At 39.3% G+C, this 22,926-nt stretch overlaps 1 protein-coding gene across 1 annotated transcript in view; it reads right to left on the minus strand.

The window, feature by feature from the left end:
• CDON (cell adhesion associated, oncogene regulated) overlaps positions 1-22,926 on the minus strand; it is a 47,023-nt gene that overhangs the window by 20,437 nt on the left and 3,660 nt on the right. The window contains exons 2-11 of the mRNA XM_042472387.1: positions 11,340-11,469; positions 10,586-10,858; positions 8,476-8,622; positions 8,113-8,256; positions 7,031-7,318; positions 6,625-6,894; positions 4,213-4,569; positions 3,483-3,775; positions 2,238-2,409; positions 736-867 (exon numbers count right to left, since the gene is read on the minus strand). Of these exons, the coding sequence (XP_042328321.1) occupies positions 736-867; positions 2,238-2,409; positions 3,483-3,775; positions 4,213-4,569; positions 6,625-6,894; positions 7,031-7,318; positions 8,113-8,256; positions 8,476-8,622; positions 10,586-10,858; positions 11,340-11,409 (2,146 nt within the window). The 5' untranslated portion in view covers positions 11,410-11,469. The remainder of the gene's footprint in view (positions 1-735; positions 868-2,237; positions 2,410-3,482; positions 3,776-4,212; positions 4,570-6,624; positions 6,895-7,030; positions 7,319-8,112; positions 8,257-8,475; positions 8,623-10,585; positions 10,859-11,339; positions 11,470-22,926) is intronic.

Consider the following 22,926-nt stretch of genomic DNA (forward strand, 5'->3'; position numbering starts at 1 on the left):
ACTTCTGTTGATGTACAATTACATTGGTTTTTTCTGCCATTGCATCACAATGAAATTCACACTTGTGAAATTCACTTTGTTAGTTCTGCCTCCATTCTCCAAGCTCTTAAATTCATTTTCAATTCTAATTCTATATGCTGAGGTTTTAGCCATTCCTTCCAGTTTGGTGTCAAATCTGATGACCATGTCATCAACAAAGTCATTTATAAAGAGGCTGAACAAAAGTGAGACCACAACAGAATCCTGCAGCATTTTACTTCTCACTTTTCTCTGGGACAATAAGGAATCAAGGATAAATCAGCTATAAATTCACCTAATACTAAGCTCTGTGTAGCCACATTTTGCCAGCTTGTCTGCAAAAATATCATAAGTGACATTGTCAAAAGCCTTTTTGATATCAAAGCATGCTACATCCTCAGCATTCCCTTATTCATCCAAGTTTGTAACTCTATTAAGCGATCTTCTGTCACTTGAACGAACTCAGATCACCACATATAAAGCACATGGAGCCTCCCATTGCTAAACAGTCCTTCCAGTCTACTGAGGAGTTTGATGTTTGACCAGAGGTTGCTGTATTTCTAAATCAATCAAAACAGTAATGAAAGAAACACTTATGCATAAGTGAGCTGAAAGCACAGAACAGTAGTAAGGTAAGCTTCAGAAAGAAGTCGGCTGTAATTTCAAAATCATCTTGCCTGATGTAGCAAATAACATATGGGGAACGGTGGCACCTACCTCCACTATGTCGAGACGAATCTGGAAGAATCACACCAAAGTTGTTGATGGCACCTTCTTGAATAACTGAATGCTTAGGAATGCTAACTGGCTGAACAGGAGCTTGTGTGTTTTTTGAGGATGATGATCTTTCTAATAAAAAGAAAATGTGCATCACAAATAGATTAAAGATACTCATCTGAAATCACAAATTCTACAGAAAATTTACTGTTTCAGAATGGCATTTTGCTTTTTTCAGGAAGAAAGCAATGGTATTAAACCCATGTAAATTTTTTACAAGAAACTTAAAGCATTATTTATTATTTAGTTATTGAAATATTTTTATTCCACACTCTTATCATGCAATCTCAAGGTAGCAAAATGGCTAAAACATGATAAACAATTCAAACAATTCCAAATTTAAAATAATATACAATTAAAACAAGATAAAACATATTGAACAGCGCAAGCAGGTAAAAACTGCTTTAAAAGGCTAAAATAGAGGCTGGGCAGACCGCCTGAAGGCGCGCTGGATTGGGGCTGCAGCAACTGCACGCCAATGGTCCCAATCCAGCCTTTCCAGGGTGCAAAAAATAAAATAAATGAAATAAAATTCCCACTATAAAATAAGCACTGAGAATGTTGCTAAATCTAACTTTATCTAACTCTAACTCCAAGTGTCACTTTATACATAGTGAGTTCTAATCGTAATTGCCTTGGAGAGAAATTTGGTGACTACAAGAGTGACATTCCGACATTTATCTTCCAGCAAGAATTTTAGATTAAAAAAGGTCTGTTCCATAGACTCTACTTCCAAGTTATTACATGGGCATCTACTTTTGGCACAAGGAACACCAGCAAATCTACCAGAAAGTAGTTTTATGAAATACATTGCACCTAGCCTTAGGGAAAAAATGGTGATACTTGCCTACAGACAGGCTCACTAAATAACTGGCTATATGGAAAGTGCTATCATACTGTACGCACATCATACTGGGGGACCAAGAGACATAAGAACGTGAGTGCATTTCACAGAAAGCTATTTCTGGAATATTGTCAGCTGCGATGGTCTGGAAAAATCTCTAAGGAAAAAAAAGTTGAGCAATAGCAAGTATGTTGATCAACTGCAAGCATGTGTACAGAAGGGCCTTTAATCTGTCTGAGACCTTAGCAATGGCAGGATAATTGTTTCTGTTAATTCCTCTTCATTCCTGCTCCCTGGTGTTCTGAAGGTCCCTCAACCTACCACAAATATTTTCATAGGGAGCTGCAGAATAAGGAGCTATCAGTGAACATCATTCCCTTTCCTGTCTATTAGATGACATGAATCTCCTTTTTGTGAATGGATTCAATCCAGATTCAACCACTATGTGCACAGTTGTAGCCCAGACCAAGTGTTGGATATAAAATTCAATAAAATTATAGCTACCATCTTTTTTGGAGGGAGTAATATAAATAAACAGAACACATTAACTGAAATATACTCTAAGAAAAGAGGTACAGCAAATCAAATACTTCCTTACCTTTGCTAGTGCGGAAAGTAAGCATGGAAGGCTGGCCTTCACCAGCTACATTTCTGGCTACCATCAAGACTTCATAGAGACTAGAAGGTTCCAGTTCTGAGAGACAAAGTTCATTTTCACTTCCAGGTACACGAATTGTATACCAATTGGTAATATTGAAATTATCGTCCAACTGCAAAAGGAGAATCATAAGAGGTTAAATGCAAACAAAAAAAACCCTCTTTATGTCTGCTGTCATTAAACAAGGAGAAGGGCAAAATATAATGTGGAATCATAGAATTGGAAGAGACCAGAAGGGCCATCCAGTCCAATACCTTGCCATGCAGGAACTGACAATCAAAGCATCCCAGAAAGATGGCCATCCATGTAAGATGCTAGGTTTTGTATTACATTATTATACTGCATGATTTAAATGCAATATAAGCTACTTCATGAAAATAGATTATCTTTTCTTAATGACTTTTAAAAAATGATTTAGGAGCCAACTTTGACAGCTGGAGGGAGAAAGATCTGAACCTATCAGTGTGAAGATTTAAAAACAAACACACTTGTTCCTGTTATCCTTCACAATCTTTCAGCTAAATTCAAATGGATGTCTGTGGGTAAGATATCTGCAAGAGACTGCTGGCTGCAATTATTACATGATGAGAAGGGGGCAGTCTGCATATGTTCATAGCTACTATTACAACTACCACACTCCACCAAGAGCTGAACTCTAGGACTGGAAGAAATTTTGAAGCAATACTCTGGAAGATCCCACTCAGCTCACGTCTTTTTTCTAGGGGAGGCTACTAGGAAAAGGAAAAATCAACATAGCAATTTTGCAAAACCAGCACCAACTACTATAGAAGTCACTTTTTATCACTAGTGACAAGCTAATTTTTCCCCTTCAAAAATGATTGCACCAAAATCAAATGCTTGCAATTTCTGTTAAAAACCTTTCCTTCTGACTGCATAATTTCAGTTTAAATTCCAATACTAAGGCCTCAGCAAATCTACTTGAACTATTACTTCCACAGAAGCTCTAACTACACTAGAGCTGTAGTCTACTTTTGCTCTGACCTAACATCAGGGTTAGAGTCAGAGTCAAATATCAGGGTTTCATTGCATTCCAAGAAACATTGTGAAAATCACAAACAAGCTTGTTACACACACACCCCACAAAAAATTGTCCATTCAGGGTTACCCCCTCCAAAAAAGCCAGAAGGAAATTTATTTTATAGAGGCAACTCAATGAAGAATTACCTTGCGATATTTCACAAAATAAAAATTAACTGGTTGGCCACCATCCCTTCCAGGTCGCCATACAAGGTTGTACTGGTCAGGTTTAAGTGTCTGTGGGGGACTGAGAATGATTGGAGCTTCTGGTGGGGAAATCCCATTGGATGCTTTTTCTGTAGCAACTTCATCTATAGGAATCTTGACTGGAGATGGGCTTTCAAGGTCCATTGCTGAATAGTGATTGCCGTCTCCTTCATCACTCTGGGCAACCTCCACAGGAGCAATAGCTTCTGTTTTTGTACTAGTTTCATAGGAAACTACAGAAGGAAACTGAAGGTTAGATATACGCATGTGCTGAATGGTATTTTCCCAGATGCACTTGGCAATTATGTACAGTGCCCCACAGAATTTTAGGTCCCATACACAGCATCCTACCCCTCCCTATACTTCACTTTAGTATCATCCTCCCAAAAGGACAAGATGTACAGGATAACATTACTTTAAAACATCATTTTGTTAATCTCTTTCAGCAGAAAAAGATATAAATTAACCCTGCGTTACGTTTAAGAATGAGAAATTTCTAGCATAAGCTTTTGCAGACTCTAGTCCACTTCATCAGTTGTGATGCTATGCTGGTGAAACTGAAATCTCAATGAATACGCATAATGGATAGTTGAAAAGGGCATGTGATACACAGCACTTCTACTGCACACACTTGCTCTTTGCTACATACGACAATTCTGATGCCACTTACCAACTGTAAGGGAAGTCTTTGAATGAGCAAATCCATATTCATTTGTTGCTTCACATGTATATTTCCCAGCATGCTCTGACGTAACTGGCTGGACATAGAGGGAACTTGATCCACCACTAGACACGATGAAGTAGGCTCTGTCTGAAATGGAGCTACCAGTTCTTGCTTGGAAGGTTAACCTCTGTGATTCTGAATGAAGAATCTGTGAAGGATGGCTGGTAATAAGCCCATGGCTATTATACCAATGGATTATGGGAACAGGCAGTCCAGTAGCATTGCATGACAACACGACTGTGTCACCATCTGTCACTCTGATGTTTGTTGACAGTGAGGTTATAACTGGCTTAGAACCTCTATCTATTTAAAAATAAAAATACAGAATACATTCATATTATAGTAAGTCAGTATACTTCCACATATAGAAACTTGTATCACTAGAAAGAGGACAAAAACCAACGGGTTGCATGCCAGCTGTAGTTCTTCAAGTGCTCAACTGTGCACTCACACAAATGGGTTGTGATGTGCATGTCCAGAGCACCATTCAGAAGCTTCTATAAGCCAGTAGAAGCATTTTGGAAGTAGCACTACCCATCTCCAGCAACCCTATGTAAGAGACTTTCCACCAAAACTGCCAGTTCCATGGAGGCTTACACAGCCATTCTTAGGGACCAACAGGACACAGCAAGGGGAGTTTGGGTGGCATTGTGTGAGTACACAATCGACCATTTAAAGAACTACAGCTACAGATATGCAACCTGTCCTTCTTTGTGGTCTCTGTGCCTCACACAAATAGCTTCACACAAGAAGGAGATAGAAATGTCACTGCATACAAGTCAAAACTTTGCTCAACATTAAGTGAAAACTTTGCTCAACATTTAGTCAAAAGCAGAACATCAAACATGAAAACTGAACATCAGCTTGTCACCCATACCAAGAAAATTGTATGGAAACAGTTTCAAGGAATAGAATTCAAGCATATAAGGACAGTAAAGAATTCAAAGGGGGGGGGGCACCATTCAAAGCAAACTAGAATGCAGTACATTCAAAGCAAACTGGAATGCAGTACAGCTGATGGAGCCTGATGGAACATGAGAATGCCTGAGGTTGTGGTTGAGCCACAGTCAAATTGAGCAATTTTGCATCTTCATAATCTGATCCACGAATTCAACATATTAATTTAACATTATTAAAAATAACAGCCAAATAAGATTTAATGCATAACAAACATAAAGGTGATCTGCTCCTAACGTGCTTCTCACTGAACATAATATATAATTAGTCAATGGCTATAAATTCTTTTGAAGAATGACATTAGATAAGAATGATATCTGTAAATATAACAGCAAGTCTGCTTCCTGTATAGATGTGCATCTGGGTTTTAATTTGCTTTTATTAGATCTTCGTAAGAGTGCTTTTATTGATAGTGTTTTTATAACTTTGAGATGTTTTGGTCAAAGACAATAAATAAATAAATTACAAATTAAATTACAACAGCAAGTCCTGAGTGGATAAAACTGAAAATTCAAGTTCAGGAGTGGTTAACATTGGCGGGTTACAGAACAGCCAAACCGTGCGGTTCCCGGACGCAGCGAAGAAGCGCCATTTTGCACCCCGAATGGGACGCCGCGAGGCGCTCCTCGTGCACTCGTGGCGTCACATCCGGGGCACAACATGCATACGCTATGCATCCGATACATCAAAATGGCGGCGCCCGTGTGTATAGGGCGCCACCATTATTACGCCCGTCACGTGCTAGAGGTGAGGCTGGTATGGATGCCAGGTCCTCAGCCAACCCCTAGCACATGACGGGGGCGCCGCAAAGGCCCGTTTGTAACGGGTCATTGTTATGCTCTTGCTTTATTCTTGATAGTAATGACACTTTATAAAAACCTGGGTGGGGAAGTGCCTCAAATGGCTGATCACTCTTCTATGCCTGGAGAGAGATGCCATTTCTCCACATTTTGATGTGTTTTTGGCTTCCTTCATGGTTTTTTCGGTCTCCAGAGGCCTTCCTTCCTACATGAGTCTCTTTTCAAACCAAAATGTGCTCCTGCTGCTTCCTGGCTGACCTTCTTATAGCTTCTATGTAAATGCCTCCAAGCCTCTAAGGTGAAGGGCAAGTGCTCACCAAACACCAATGAAAGAATTTTGTTTTGAGTTTACTGCATTTATTATTGCTGTCACCCAGTTTTGTGCCTCAACTAATGCATATAAGTTTTATTATTTAATCCATCAGAAACAGTGAACTATAATCTACAGTCATAAGGAAGCAGATGAGACAGGTCTATTAAGAACAATTTAGCAGAATCTTTTCTTTGCATTGTAGATTTTTTTTTAAAGTGGACTGATAGAGGTCAGAAAAGGCAATACTGCAGGGAAAAATAATCTGTGAAAAAACATATTTTTTTTTACCTTCTTGAGAATGCAGTCTTCTTGTGGAGTGTGCAAATCCAATGCCATTGTTCACTAAACATTGATACAACCCTGTATCTTCTCTGGTGACACCAACAATTCTTAGTTTGTTTCCTGAAAGTAAGTGTCTTGATGATAGATGGACAGGAACTGCATTATGGTACCAGGTGAGGTTAGGTACTGGGTTTCCATATATTTCACAGGAAAGATGCACATTTTTTCCCAGAGACACTAACTGATCCTGCAATCCTTTTGAAATTGAAGGAGATTCTAGAAACAAAAATGAAAGATTTCACATATGCTGTTCTAAATTAGGTTTCATTTTAATGTTTTCATATTAGCATGTTTCATTGGTTACAGGTAACTTAACCCATACTTTAAGCATTTTGTCATGATTATATCTTACCAAACACATTTACACTGTAGTTTATATGTTTTACAACTCCAGACTTGTTATCCACCACACAGGAGTAATTTCCAGCATCTGATGTATCAACTGAGTCAATTGTAAGATGAGTGTGAAATATTTTCCATCTGCTTCTACCAAGTGCATCTTTGCCATCTTTATACCAGTGGACATAAGGAGCAGATAACCCACTAACAACACACTCCAGCATCAGAGGATTATTCCGAAGTACTGTCAAAGCCTGAGAAGCGGAGGGGTGAATGATGTCAAAGTCTGCTAAGGATGAGCCTGGAAATTTAAAGAAAAGGAAACAACAGTCATTTTAAATCAGGTATCTAAAGCTCCCTGGCTTCTCACATTCTTTTGAAACATTCTGTTTCTTTGCTATTTTATGTTTTCACATAGCCATCCATGTTGGTTGGATGTCAAGCCAGGAATGATGTTACATTTAACTGTAGTTTATTCCCTTATACTTGCTAGGCTCTAAACAGAGAGCCCATCTACGACGTAATTACCAAGCTAAGCCCTGATATCCAGAATGTAGACTATTGGTAAAGACTGCTTACCCCCTTCACTTTATCCCCTAATGACTTACATTTTGCCTTAACCTAGTAAACTGCATTATAGTAAGTCAAACAATTATTCTACCTACTTCAGCTTTGTCTGGAATGATGGGCAGCAGTTTTTCAAGGTTTCATTACCTGACGATATCAGAGGCTGGACTTCTACATGAAAAGCATATGCTCTGAGCTATGGCCCTTCCCTACTGTTGGTTGGTGCAGATACTTGTAACAATAATTAATACTAAGAAGAGTTTACAAACCAATTCTAGATCCTGGCCTCACACCTCTAACCATAGTTGTAAGCATTCCGACACAAAGTTTAACAATGGTACAGGTAAATGTTGGTTATGTGTTATCTGTATAGAGTTTGAAGACAGTTCAGCAGGGATTGCCTCTGGCAAATCTCCTCTCAAACTGGGTGGATTGAGATGAAGGGAATCTACACAGCAATGAGAGCACCTGATAGTTTATAGCCTAATTTCACTGAACAGTTTTACTGATGTCATATTTAATACTCACTGCTGATTACAAGCTTATGTCCAGAAGGTTCGACTTTGAGGTCATCAATTATTGGGTTATATGCAGCACATTTATATAATCCTTTGTCGTCTAAAGATACTCTCAAAATTTGCAAATGTCCAGATGGGAGAATTATGTAATTTTCTAGCAAAAGGAAAGAACAAAAGAGAAGGGTAGTCTCCATTATCTTTAAATATGTTGCAAAGAAGCATACAGTTATTTTTACTGTGTAAATCTGCCTTCATTTAGATATGTGATATTTCAAAAGAAGCCAATGCAATGACCAAAGTTCAATGTAACTCTTATGAAATTTCCAGCAGTATGTTAGAAACACAAATATACTTTTGTAACACATAATCTCACCTGCTGATTGTTCTAGCCATTTCCCACGTACACGGAAACGAACCTGTGCCTCTGGGTTACTTTTTGGCACTTTGCAACTGATTAAAGCGGTATTTCCTTCTTCTACTGCAATTGTATTTCTCCATGAAGTCTCAAAATCATCAAGATCTAGAAGAAAATTTCAGTGATTCAGAAACAAAGCTTACTCTATATGGACTTTTTTAAAAGTAAAAAAATGGAGCACTCAAGACCTGTCACATGGCCTTTTCTGTCACTGGAGTAAAGCTCAGGTTCAAATGTGACTTCTCCTCAGTTAAGGGAAAGATCTCTGCATATAGTCCAAGCTCAACTCTTCTGTACATAGAAGTTGGAGAGACAACATGCCTGTACCTAAGTTTCATTCCTCCCCCCCCCCCCCCCAAACCTTATTACACCATAATGAAAAACAACAGCTGACCTGGCTCTATCTTCAATCACTTCAAAAATCACTTGAATGAACACTATTTCCATTTACCACAAAAAGTGAAAGGAAACTGTTCAATGCAAATTTTCCTAGCATCTTTGTAGAAGGTGAGAACAGGAGGAGGTAGCTAAGGCACAGTGGGATACTACTTGTCCATCTAGGTGAAATAAAATGTGCAAGTAATACAAAGAGAATATCTTTTCTTGTTCTGGAACTGGCAGGTAATCACAATAATAGAACACAATACAGTGGTACCTCGGGATACGAAATACCCAGGTTACGAAATTTTCGGGATACGAAAAAATCCCATAAGAAATAATTGTTCCGGGTTACGAATGTTTTTTCGGGTTACGAAAAAACTTTTGGTGCTTTTCGGCGCTATTTTACACGGAATCGCGGCTTTTCCCCATTAGCGCCTATGGCATTTCGGCTTACGAAGGCTTTTCGGGTTACGAAAGCGGCCGCGGAACGAATTACTTTCGTAACCCGAGGCACCACTGTAATGGAACATAACACTGGAAAACCTTTCAATTCTATGATTCTAAAAGTACAGAAATTTCTGGTTTACTTAGGTATCAGTTCAACCCAATGACAGTTCTAGCACAGCTATTTTATCTGGAGGTAGTACAGCCTAGAAGACACTTAAATACCTTCAGTTTTCTGCAGCCTGTACAGTATGTCAGTGTTGGCTGACCTTTTTACAAACTCTACAGAAGAATTTGTTATAAGCCAGTACACTTTAGAAACATGTACTCTCCTCAGTTATTTGAACTTCTTTCCTTTGGGTACTGTGAGCATGGTTTATTAGCAAAATATCTGTATAAAAGCAGATTCATCAAACCAATGCTAACAGAAGCAGAAATTAGTGATATCAAATGGCTAAATCATTCTCCATTCAGATACCTTCAGGACAAGATTTTCAAAAGAAAAAATATTAAGTGAAATAGCACTGTTAAACATTTAAGTCAATTTGGATATGCATATATAAAACTCCAATGGGCTAAGATCAGCCATGGAACTAACACAAAGCATGGTAACTATCATGCAATTAATAAACTGATAGATTCACCTTAGGGTTACCATAAATGACTTGGAGGCACACAACAACAAAATATCATTACTGTAAGCCAGTAGTGGGTTGAGCACTGGACTATGACTCGGACCAAGGTTCCAATCTCTGCTCATCCATGAAATCCACTGGGTGATCTTGAACAAGTCACACTCTCTCAGCCTCAGAGGAAGGCAAAGGCATAAGAACAACCCTGTGACAGGGTCACCTTAGGATCACCATAAGTTGTTTTGTTGTGAAGGCACACAACAAAAAGGAAATATTCAGATTACTTGTTGCTCCCCTTGATTAAATTGAAGAAATTTACTTGCTTCAAAACTGGGGAGAGGTTTAGATGAGACCTTACATTTCTTCTGGTATTCACTTCTTTCCAGATTACACATGTATTTTTCAAGAGAAGGCTAAGTTAGAACAAGAATTTTACTTTTCTGTAAACCAGGGGATTACTTAAAGAGGTTATCTGCTCTTTCCAGATATGGCCCCTTTAAAGACACAGAAGGTTAAGTGCATGCAGAGTATAAACACAAAAGAGGACAATGGAAGAAACAGAAATGTCATAAAAGGGTAACACGTTTGTCATCAATCAGAATAAAACTTACATGCTATTGACACTCTTGCAGGTCTGCTGATAATTGCACCAATGCTGTTATTTGCAATGCACTGATAGATACCAGAATTTGACTGACTAAGAGAGGAAACTGTCAGGAATCCTGGTTGTGTGTCTACTTGCTCCACATTCTTGTGCAATTTCTCTCCATTGAATAGCCAAGACACATGAGCTGTGGAGGGCTCAGCAGAACAGTGGAGTTTTACAGATGCACCAGGCTTCTGAACAGTAGAAAGGGGCTCAGAAACAAAGTACGGAATCAAGTCTAGGAAAAAAAATCAACACCACATGTTTGTAATATGATATTAATTTACAGATCATTTTCTATATTATGAAATATTGTGGTCATATTTATATGTTTATCTAATATAAATACAGAGTTCACTCTATTATAAAATTCATATTCAACCTATTTGAGTATTTTTCACCCAATGCGACTGATCCAGAAATCAAATCTGCAGGTAAAAGTCTGAACTCAAGATAATAATTTACACATTTTAATATCCATTTTTATTGTGCTAAATTGAAAGTGCAGCTATCACTTTGAATAAATTAAACCAGACTGTTTAATGCGAACAAATCTGTCACTATTATATGTGTTCTTCTTCAGCTTAACTCTAAAAGCTTACACTGTGCTTTTTAAAAAACAGTCAGCTTTAAATAAAGAATACAGAAAGTAGATGATTGACAAATGCTGACCATACCTTAAGATTATAATATTAGGACATTCAGTAAGATGAGCTTACCTGAACCTGTAGTTGAGAAGAAAACAGTAAGGAAAAGAAGTTCTTGTAAAGATCCAGGATCAGAATGCATAGTGCCAGGTTAGAAAGGCTGGGGCAAAAAACTTCAGACTAATATGAGTCACTGAGGAGCCTACAAAAGAAGAGATGTAGGCAACAAAATTGAGTTATCTTTCTCCATATCTTCACTGATGTACTATACTGATACGGAAATATAAGCACTAAGTACTTGTAGAAACAAAGAATAAAGGGTTGTACACACAGCCCCTAGGGTATGGTGTGATGATGCCCCTTTCCTAGCTGGATTGGGGCTTCGGCAACTGCATGCTGTGGCCCCAATCCAGCCTTTCCAGGGCTCATAAAGGAGCTGCAAAAACCGGCTTCCTTTTGCACCCTGGAAAGGGTGCGATAGCTGCAGCATCGAGTTATATGGCGCTGCGTCATGTGGTGGGCAGATTTGGGGTGTGCATCATGTTGACACAACGCCCCGACTCCGCTCCCAGGCTGATCTCAAGTGCCACTTCTTTTCTGCCATGATGCACCCTTTGCAATATACTTTTATGACAGAATGTGAGGCTGCACTGTGTAAGTCTAGAAATTTTAGTCAAAATATTGACTCAAAAAACTTGGCTCCATAATAAGCATGTAAGTACATGTATTCAGGGGATGTGGTGGCTCAAGAGGTCAAGATGCTGACTCTGTTGATTGCAAGATTAGCAGGTTGGCAAGTCAAGGCCCAAGTGCTGCATAATGGGGGTAAGCTCCCATCACGAGTCCCAGATTCTGCCAACTTAGCAAATGCAAGCAGATGGCTAGGTACCACTTGGGTGGGAAGGCAAACAGTGTCCTGAGGAGCCATGCTGGCCACATGACCATAGATTCGCCTTTGAAAACACTGGCTCTTTGGCTTAATATCAGAGATGAGCACCACCTCCTCCAGTCGGACATGACTTGACAACCTTGTCAAAGGGGAATACCTTTACCTTTTTAAAGTACATGTATGTAAGTATTGTACTTTAACTCATATTTTAAAAAATGAATGATCCTCCTCTCTGGGTAGAGTGGCAAAAAGGTGAGAGCTTAGTCTGTTCCTGGGAGAACCTAAAAGAAGCACCAACCCTCTGTACTCTCTCATCCATCCAACCTTTAGGGAAAGCACAAACAGATATGCCTGCCAGTAAGTTCTTTGCCATCATTTCCCTTCCTGTCATTCTTTATATGCTTTGTTACATGCTCCTAAGTTTTACCCTCGACTTATCCACGGGTTATATCAAAACCTATAATTTTGTCCTGCAAACTTGCCCTCTACTTATACATGAAGGCAACTTATAGTCGAGTATACACAGTATGTGTAAAATGTAGTTTGATCCCAAATCTTTCAAGACAGATGAGAAAGAAACCCACACACAAAAGAAAAAGTTCATATATTAAAAAATATCAAACTCCATTATATCAAGAACAACTGTATCTGAGGAAGCAGACCTAGTCTATGAAATGCTACAACATCTTTTGCACAGTCTCAAAGATGCTACAAGATCACTTTGCATACCGATATTCCAGACTGATATGCTTACACCTCTGAATAACTGCACCAGTGTGTGAAGGCAACTGAAGCCAGCTATCATAAACCAGGCTTTTAAAGAAAAAACAGAATAAAAACACTATTCCCTTGCCATCCGTAGAATAAAAACCATCTTTTGTGAGAGAGACCATTTTTTCTGATCCTATTTGACATTTACCACACAGATACCCTGAAAAATAAAGTATACTACTTTATGATCCATGTTGTGCATGAATCACAACAACTAAAAAAAATGAATACCCCTGAGAGACATGGGATAAAACAGATGAGTATCTAGAAGTGCCCTCTGGCTGCTCCAGCTGCAATCAACTCAAAGTGGCCTGCTGTTGTTGTAGTCCCAAATGGGCTGTTGCCAGGAGCTTTTTTTGCTGCTCCTTTTTCTGACAGCTTCAAGCTGCCTTTGGCAGCCTCAGAGCAACTTCAGGGGCATGTGTCATCTGCACACTACGCTCCTGCAGTGGCTGGAAGCTGGTCCTTTTGGACTGTCAGTTTCAGTATTTAAAATCTAAAATACAATGTTAGAAACAAAAACAGCCAATAGTTCATGCAGTGGCATTGGTCCATTGATCATCACTTTGAGTAGCACTGGCCTACGGTATTTTAGCAGAGGGTTGTTAATTTGCTTTAGCCATTGACTACTTCATGGTCACCAGTCTTTGATCACAGTGTTCCTGTTGTACTCCTGGGACTTCACAAAATGAGTATAACAGTTTGTCTATGCAATTATTAATGTTGTTTGCTTGTAAACTCAAGTTAGATACAGACTAATAACACATTCCCATCAATTTTAACTGCTAGTCCAGAGTTGATTTCTTCAATTCAGGAACCATTAAGCCCCTTGAATCAATTGTATACAGTCAGCATGGACACACTCCCCCACAGGCTTCTTTTCCCTTAAACAATGCTGCCAAGAATTAATGAATGTAACTGAAAGGGAAACTGAAAAATAAGGCAAATATGAATTTGGGGAGGTTTAGATGTTCAATAATCATTATGTGCAAACAATACAAAGGAACTACAGCACCTTTGGGGTTTGTTATCCTGCACCCCCACCTTTTCAGAGGCTCAATCAAGTCAGCCGAGGATGCAAACTGATCCTGTTGCCAGCAATAACATTTCCTTTCATTATGGTCAGCCAAAAAGAGAGCAAAAAAATTGAATTTACTTGAAGTTATGGCACCAAAAAGACCAGACAGGCAAGGAAATAATCAACTCCACATGAACCACTTCTAGGCCATCACAATGAAAAGTGCCCAAGACTAACCCCAGGAAAGGTCACTGAGATTGTGGGGTCACATGCAGAAAAAGGCAAAAGCAAGAGGCTGCCAGTTGCAATAAGCATCAGTGTGTTCCTAATTACATTCAAAGAAGAGTTGAGCTCAAAGAAAGATCTGGTTTAGCAACAACCTAATAAAAAAGTTTTAAAAAACCATTCAAGAGTACCACAAGCTGTATTTTTGTATGTTACTGGAATACAAGTACAGTGGTACCCCGGGATACGAAATCACCGCATTACGAAATTTCTGGGATACGAAAAAATCCCATAGGAAAAAACTGTTTCGAGTTACGTTTTTTTTTCGGCTTACGAAAAATTTTTTGGTGCTTTTCGGCGCTTTTTCACACGAAATCGCGGCTTTTAGCGCTAGCGCCTATGGCTTTTTCGGCTAGCGAAAGATTTCGGGTTACGAATGGCGCCGCGGAACGGATTACATTCGTAACCCGGGGTACCACTGTAGTCAGGCATCCAACATGAATGTGGGTGAGTAACTTAGAAAGTGACTTGATAAGGCAGATGCAGAGGTATTTGGGGGGGGGGTTGAAGGGAGACTGCTAGTTTCAAAGGTGTACTCCCTCAAAAAATATGTATTGTACTAGGCTTTCAATGCATTTGTGTGACAGAACAGAAAAATGTAATTCGACGTTTTCAAAAAAATAAAATAAAGCCCCTTTTCCAGCCAAACCTAAAATGATATAATGGCCTGTTACAAACGGGCACAAAGTACATCCCCAGGACGTATTAGGGTTAGGAAGGGGCGTCACTTCCTGATGCCCCTAACCCTAATACGGACTGGGTCCGTACAAAATGGTGGTGCCTGTTCCACACGGGGGCCGCCATCTTTACATAGCGGACGTGCTGCGTCCGCATGTTGCGCATCGCATATGACACCGCGAGTGCACCATTGGCGCCTCGCAGCGTCACAGCCACGATGCATAGAGAAGCGACATTTTGGCACTTCTTTTTAGCTGCGCCGGGAAGCCTCGCGGTTTGGCCGCTGGGGCTTCTTGGTGCAGCTAATGACGGCGCAGGCAGAGTGCTGCTTTTCGGTGCTCTGTAAAGCGCCAATGTGTCCCATATATTCAGGTCTTCTGAGAGACATTTAATTCCACCAGCCAGGACTAGATGAACAATTGTCACCCAGAGGACTTTTTCACTGGCTGTCCCGAGACTGGAATGACCTCCCAGGAGAGATTTCACAGTTAAAGATGATGCTGTTTGAATTTTTAAAAGTATTAAAGACCTATCTCTCTCAACAGGCCTACCCAACCAATTTTAATCTTTGCTGGATTATTTTAATGTGCCCTAGGTTTATGTGTTTTAACAGCATTTTAACAACATTTAAATGATCTCATGTGTTTTTAAACCATGCTGTACCCCGCTTCAAGCCTTGGGTAGAGTTAAGAAATAAAATTTATTATCATAGAATCATTATCATCATTATCATCTGAACTTTGTAAAGTTCTCCTGCTTTTTTGAAAATAAAGGGAGAATACAGCAAACTGTAAGAGCCAGCATCTGACTATAACTCTGGAGATTGGGGTTCAGCTCCGCTTGGCCACAAAAGCCCACTAAGAAAGTCACTTGGGGAAGTAACACTCTCTCAGCCACAGAGGAAGGCAAAAGCAAAGCCCCTTTGAACAAATCTTTCCAAGAGCCCCCTGTGGTAGATTCACCTTAGGGTTGACATACATAGGAAATGAGTTGAAGGCACACAAGAACAACAGCAAATTAATTTTAATTCTACTTAAAAGCCGTTGTATTATTTCAAATATTTTGGATGCTGTAATATGCAGGTTAAGAACTTTCTAAGTATTTTTAAGTTATTTATTTTGTATCACTAACTTTAGCGTAACGCTATAAACAGAAAGGCACTTAATTTTTTACTTTTCTAAAACAACTAGATGAAATGTAAGCAAAAAGACAGTCCACTTGCTCATCTGTTTTTCCAAACTGCCAAATGTAGCAGCTTCAACTAAGGCTACACTTGGCATTTGCATGTTGGTGTGAATTAAGAATAAAGTTTTAGGTAGTTATTTCTACATCATCATGCTAAAGTGACTAAGTATACTAAATTTAAATTTGTGAACATACTGATTCTGCAGAAGTGAACAACTAAACATTTTCATCTGATTGCTAAGTTAGAGGTTACAGTGCATTATCTAGTTCATGAGGACGCAAAGAGCTCTTCATCTGATCTTCAAGGTTGTTTTTGCAGTTCTTAACCCCTCAAGACATCCTGGACTTTCTTTTTCTTAGCCTCTCAAAAACAAGTACTGCACTTATTAGAAGCCTTCAAGAATAGCAAACTTCCATTTAAACTTTAAGTTGCCTACACTATTTAACATTTTATAATGAGGCTCGAATATTTGCGAATTTCCTTAAGGCTTCTATATTTTTATGCTTCAACTAGAATCATGGTTCAATGAAATTACACATCTGCAAGCTATACAGGAATGAATTTTCTGTGCAGGGAAGAATTTTCAATGTTTTAATTACAAAGCATACAAAAAGCAGTTTGGCATTAGAACTTGGCATACATGTGGCCTCAACTACACACATATTCCTTATTGTGATGATTCGAAATATGAGAAGGGGTGTGTTAGCCCCACTCTGCTCTATTGTAGTCTTCCTTGTGAGGAAAGCAACAAGTCTGAAGAGAAAAAGCTCCTGTACCTGTGGAGAAGGTCCACGTATTATACAGGTGCCTCTCACATTCAAACCCACCACTTTCTGTGTGACATGAGGTGACAGAGAAGGTGGATCTGGTGCATTCTCCTGCTTCCAGGTTGCATCAGCATGTTAAGTATTTATGTATTACATGCTAAACCATGTCTAACTGATTTGGTTCTTCGACATGGCTGTTCACAGTGCAATGGAAAGTTTGATGCAACTCTTGCAACCCCATTACACATGTATTTTATGTTTACTCTTGCTGAACAGCTCTTCATATCCCATTAGAAAATATACATGCTTGCATCATTGACCCAACACAGTGCACAAATAATCTATTCTGCTTGGGTCAGGTGTCACCTGGAATATTGTGTCCAGTTCTGGGCACCACAATTCAAAAAGGATGTTGAGAAGCTGGAGCATGTCTAGAGGAGGGCAATCAAAACGGTGAAAGATTTGGAAAACATGCCCTATGAGGAGAGACTGAGGGAACTGAGTATGTTTACACTGGACAAGAGAAGATGAAGAGGCGATATGATAGCTCTGTTTAAATATTTGAAGGGATGTCATATTGAGACTGGAGCAAGCTTGTTTTCTGCACAGAGCAAGACACAGAGCAATGGATTCAAACTAGAGGAAAAGAGATTCCACTTCAACACTAGGAAGAACATTTCTTGACTTTAAGAGCTGTTTGTCAGTGAAACACACTCCCTCTGAGAGTGGTGGAGTCTCCTTCTTTGGAGGTGTTTCAACTGAGGCTGGATGGCTATTTGTCAGTGGTGCTTTGATTGTGCATTCCTGCATGGCAGGAGTTTGGACTGGATGTCCCTTGAGGTCTCTTCCAACTGTATGATTCTATGATCTGTAGAGCTGTTCACTTGGAGCAGCTGTTCACTTGTAGCTTCCTCTTCCTAGCCATGCCCTTTAGCAGGAAAGAACAATGAAATAACACTATGCCCTGAGAACCTCAGGGCCTCATAAGTCCTTTGGAATACACTGAAGGCTATACTTTGCAGTATTATTGGTCCCAACATGGCTCAAAAGGCAGGGGTAATGGTAAGTGGACTTAATCAATCTTTTCAAATATCTGTTATATTATGGATCTTTGCCTCTGGGAGACACAGCATACCTCTAAATACATTTTATCACACCCACACACCACTGATTTTCTTCCTCTCAAAAGAGAATCACATACCACCAACATAAACTTCTTTGTGTTCTGGCAACTTGAGATGATCCCTACCCTCCAAGGGTCACCTCCTTGACTTCTGAGGAAGGGGGGTTTTGCACCTGTTCCTGTGCCCCATAATCAAGCATTAAGGGGAATACTTGGAATCTACAATGTAGCTCCCAAGTCCCAATATGTTTACAGTTCTGCTAACATGACACATGTATCAGTCCCTTGTATTTGCATCAGCCACTTGAGATATTTCTTGTGCTTCAACCTCCCTGATAAGCTGAACTGCAGCTATATAGGCCTCAGGCTGATATATGTTCTCTTCCAAAAGAGCTTCAGTTCCAGTTTGCATTTGCTGCAGCTATAGCCCTGCAGATTTTTGGCAAGAAAGATCCGGCCCCCACAAACACCCCCCAAAAATGCCTGCTTTGCTCTTTCTGGTATATAGGGCATAATATGAAGGGATGGCTACTAGAACCAACAGGACACATATCTGCGAACACCAAAGATGTATTAGAGGACAATCTAAAGTCTCTATGATTAAACACTTCTAAGACCTCATACGTGAGAAGAGTTTGGGATATTTAGAAAAGGAATTAGCTCAAAGCAGGGAATATTATGATATTCTTTGGTGGGGGAGATATGAGATAAAACAGTAAGTGATGATACTGACTAAATGGTAGTAATATAATTAGCATTTGCTCCAAGAAACACATACCATGATACATACTGTTATGCCAGTTGTCTTGATAAACCAAAGACAGTGTCCCAGTGTTCAGTGAGTAGAAACAGATGGTATCACAATACTCTGCTCCTACCTAACTAGGTTAACATTTTCCAGTTGGCTAACTGGCATCCACAAAGCAGCAAGGCATGTAATGTTTACAATAAAAACCATGATCAGATACAAATATGTTCCCTGAGGCAACCTCAAGTTCAGCCATAAGGAGAGAAAACACAGAAGCCTCAAAGCCCATTTGACAGTGCACACTATTAAAACCATAAGTGATCATTCAAGCATGATTTGGAAAAAAAACTAGAGAACAAATTAGCGAACCAGGTTGCCCAGTTGCAATGATTCTGCTCCAATGTGTCAGTGATGTCCACTTAGCCACTCAATACACTAAATGGCAGAGGGAGAGACAACCAACCATCTCATGATACGTGGTTTTCTATTATTTGAAGCTAGAGTAGTCATTAAAGAGGACCAGCATGATGTATTTGGGTTGAGTGTTGGACTCTGGAAGACCAGGGTTTGAATCCCGGCTGGGCCATTGAAACCCACTGGGTTACCTTGGGCAAGTCACACTCTCTCAGGCTCAGGAAAAGGCAACAGCACACCTCCTCTGAATAAATACTGCCAAGAAAATCACACAATAGGTTCACCTTAGGGTCACTCTAAGTCAGAAATGACTTGAAGGCACACAACAACAAAGTAGTTATTAAGCATTTGTGCAGCTGCATCTTACACTTAACAGAACAAGTAACTTAATTTGCATCCATACTCACATTGTCAAACAAAACATGGCAGCTCTATAAAATACAGTTTGAAAGCAATCTGAGCAAACCTATTAGCCGCTTTTGTTGTAACTTGTAGAAATCTATGCTATTTGTGATCCCTAAAGGAACATATATCTATTAATCCCTCACCTGCAGCCATAACAACTTATAGCCACCCAGCAATCTACTACTGTATTATATCATCGATAATTGGGCATTAGTGAAGTTGTGGCCACAAGAAAAATGTAATTCCGTGAATGAGAACATAATGTGCGCTCCAGTGATGTGACAGAGGTAAATCAAATATGACTGAATGTGGTGTAAGAAAGCAACATTTAGTTTTAAATTCTCATTTGATTTATTCTATATTTCACTGACATTCTCACCAAACTGTTTCCTTTTCATCGTTTTTGTGGATTTTTCAGGCTATGAGGCTGTGTTCTAGAAGAGTTTATCCCTGACGTTTTGCCAGCAGCTGTGGCTGGCATCTTCAGAGAAGGCTGGCATGGAAGAGAGTGGGTATATATACTGTCGGTTGATAGAAGGTGATTTTAAATTGAGTCTGCAAAGGGCACCCCTGGGACAGCAAAGAGCAAACCAAGACTGGTTTTTTGGCTCTCAACCTATTCATATCCCCCAGATCAGTGGGGGGTTTTTGGCTAAGAAATTCTGGTTAGCTGCCTCTACTAGAAGCCTTTAGGAACAGCAATTCATCTTTTAAATGTTTTGCAGGACCTGCTGCCTCAAAACAAAATAACCATTTTCAAATGCAAAAGTGGACTTTTAGTCACTTATTTTTTTGTGTGTTTAGACAAATCCCAGAGCTAGGAAACTGATCAAGAGGCCTGAAACAGTTTTATAGAGGATTTTCAGACCGGGAGATGTATCTTACTCACAAGGTTCTGAGAAGCAAAGCTTTTATTGTTTTTGAAGAGAGGGCATACTGTTGAACAGAAAAATCAGTTTCGGTATACTGCCGTTTGTTTTCTTGTATTGTTATAGAACTGGTTCCTCTCCAAGCTCTGTGGCTCTACAAATGTTTTCAATTGGAGATGAGCCTTACAATAAAAGTTGAAGGATTGAAACGGTTATTACTAATAAAATGCATGTGCCCTAGTCCACAATTCTTTATTTGCTGTCTTATCTAATTAATGAAAGGGCAAGATGGAGGGCACAAGCTAATACTGCAGTAAGAGTGCTGCTCTGTTTAATGCCAGTCTTTAAATTTGACCAAGCCTAATATAGTAACAGTGCAGTTTAGTGATTTACATAATCCAAAACTTGAATCCTTCCTATACCATACATAAAAGGCACTTTCTTGTTCAACCTCAGCTCTTTTATTCATTCTGCATCATAAGAAAACAACATAAGATACAAGGTTTTTGAGCCAGTCTGATGTGGTTGTGGTTAAAGCATTAGGCTACGATTGGGAAGCCCAGGGTTCAAATCCCACCTCAGCCTTGGAAACCACTTGGGCAATTCACATTCTGTCAGCCTCAGAAGGAGAAGGCAAACCTCCTCTGAACAAGTCTTGCCAAGAAAACCCTATGTAATTCATGGAGTAGCCGTAAGTCGACAGGTGACTTGAAGACACACGTGTGCATGCACACACACAGACACACATAACAGTAACACTATAATGTCTCAACTTTTGAAGATAAACATCGGTACTATACAACGTACCAACTTAGGATAGCACTCAGTTCTAAATTTAAAAACAGGCATGCCTTTTTAATACTGTGCTGCATTTTAAAAGGTCAGCAGTATGTTTCTGGGTACTTGAAAAAAACATTAAGAGAAAAGGTGTAGTAACTTGAGATCAGCACACAAACCAGTTGCTAGTACGTGCCATGTGCTTTGCACCTTCATACATGTGCTATTCTTCTGGTAACTATTTAGTGTAATTACGATGAAGAAAAATGCTATCAAGAAGTGGGCATCAGTTTAAGGAGCCAGAACAGGTAACACAAACAGTTTGCCTTAAGCGCTGACCAGCAGAGGGAGCGCATAGCTGCCAATGGTCTAGAAATGAAAGAGCGTGTAAACACTAAAGTGATCAGAATTGAAATGAAATTCATAATTATTTGTGCACTTCTATGCTAGTGAAACACAGAGGATTTTTAAACACTATGCCAAATAGAAGGAGAGCAGGTAATTCTGACGGATGCTTACTATACCAGGTATCTCTCTTATAGCTGGAACTACTGTAGAGATTCAGCTGCAACCCTAAATGATAAATTAGTCCTAGTGATGTTTAATACAATCCCAGTTAAACATTCTCCATCACTTTTACTCTGTGGCACCTCTGCAGTTTTACAGCATTATTTGGCTCTACGCCATGCCTGACTGGATTTATTCTGGATAATATTCAAAAGTGCACTTTATAGTACAGGGACCAATTAAAATCATATTCATTTTTCCTGCCTGTATATATGTCTGATTTCAACATAATATTTCCAAAAGTATGAGGTTTAAAAACTACTGGAAATGGCTGTGGGTACAAAACAGATTCAAAGTACTTCAGACTCAGGATTTAACAAAACTAACTTTATCCAGTACTACTCTAGCAAATGAAACAATATACATACGTAAAAGAGAATTCTCTGAATTATCAACAGAATAGTGAAAATCCACTAGAGGAACAGATTTCTAAAGAATGACTACTTGTCTGTCTATTGCAGATTATCTCCTTTAACATCAGCATCCAAGCCAAACTTTGAAAGGCAACACAATGCCTTACAAGAAGACTATTACAGGAAAGAAAACTTCCATAAATCTATTCAAAAGCAGTATCAAAACTTTGGGTAAAGTTGTGGACATGAATTTGTGCATGTGCATATATGAGAGAGAGAAGGAGAGAGGGAGAATGTGAGTATATATAGGACAGGGATTGTTATCTTAACAGCAAGCCATAAAATGTTAGACTACAAGACCAATTGTTTGTGAAATCTTTCATGATTATGGCTAAGTAAAGTGTAGAGTTCAGCCACTCGCTTTTACATTAATGACTAAGCATGTACCTTATTAAAAATGAGGCACAAATGGATCACATATTTAGACACCCCAAGTACTGTTAAGCAGACATAACCATCTAGTACAGAAACATATTAGCAGCTTTTCAACAAGTTTAATGAAATTAATATACTCTTGAATTCTAAAAAATGATTAACCTATAAGTGCTGCTACAATTCCCCCCCCCCCTAAAACTCTGAATTGCTATAGATGAAAGGTGATTTAGGCTGCAGTCCTATATCTATTTAACTGGGAGTAAGCACACTGAATTCAAGGTGACTTTGAGTGTAAGTTTACAGAATTGCCATAAAGTTTTCCACTCAATCCCTAGCTTGGTTGATTTCTCAAAGAGGAAAAGCCCTGGAGAAAA

This window comes from Sceloporus undulatus, chromosome 6 (genome assembly GCF_019175285.1).
Source record: "Sceloporus undulatus isolate JIND9_A2432 ecotype Alabama chromosome 6, SceUnd_v1.1, whole genome shotgun sequence".
Lineage (NCBI taxonomy): Eukaryota > Metazoa > Chordata > Lepidosauria > Squamata > Phrynosomatidae > Sceloporus > Sceloporus undulatus.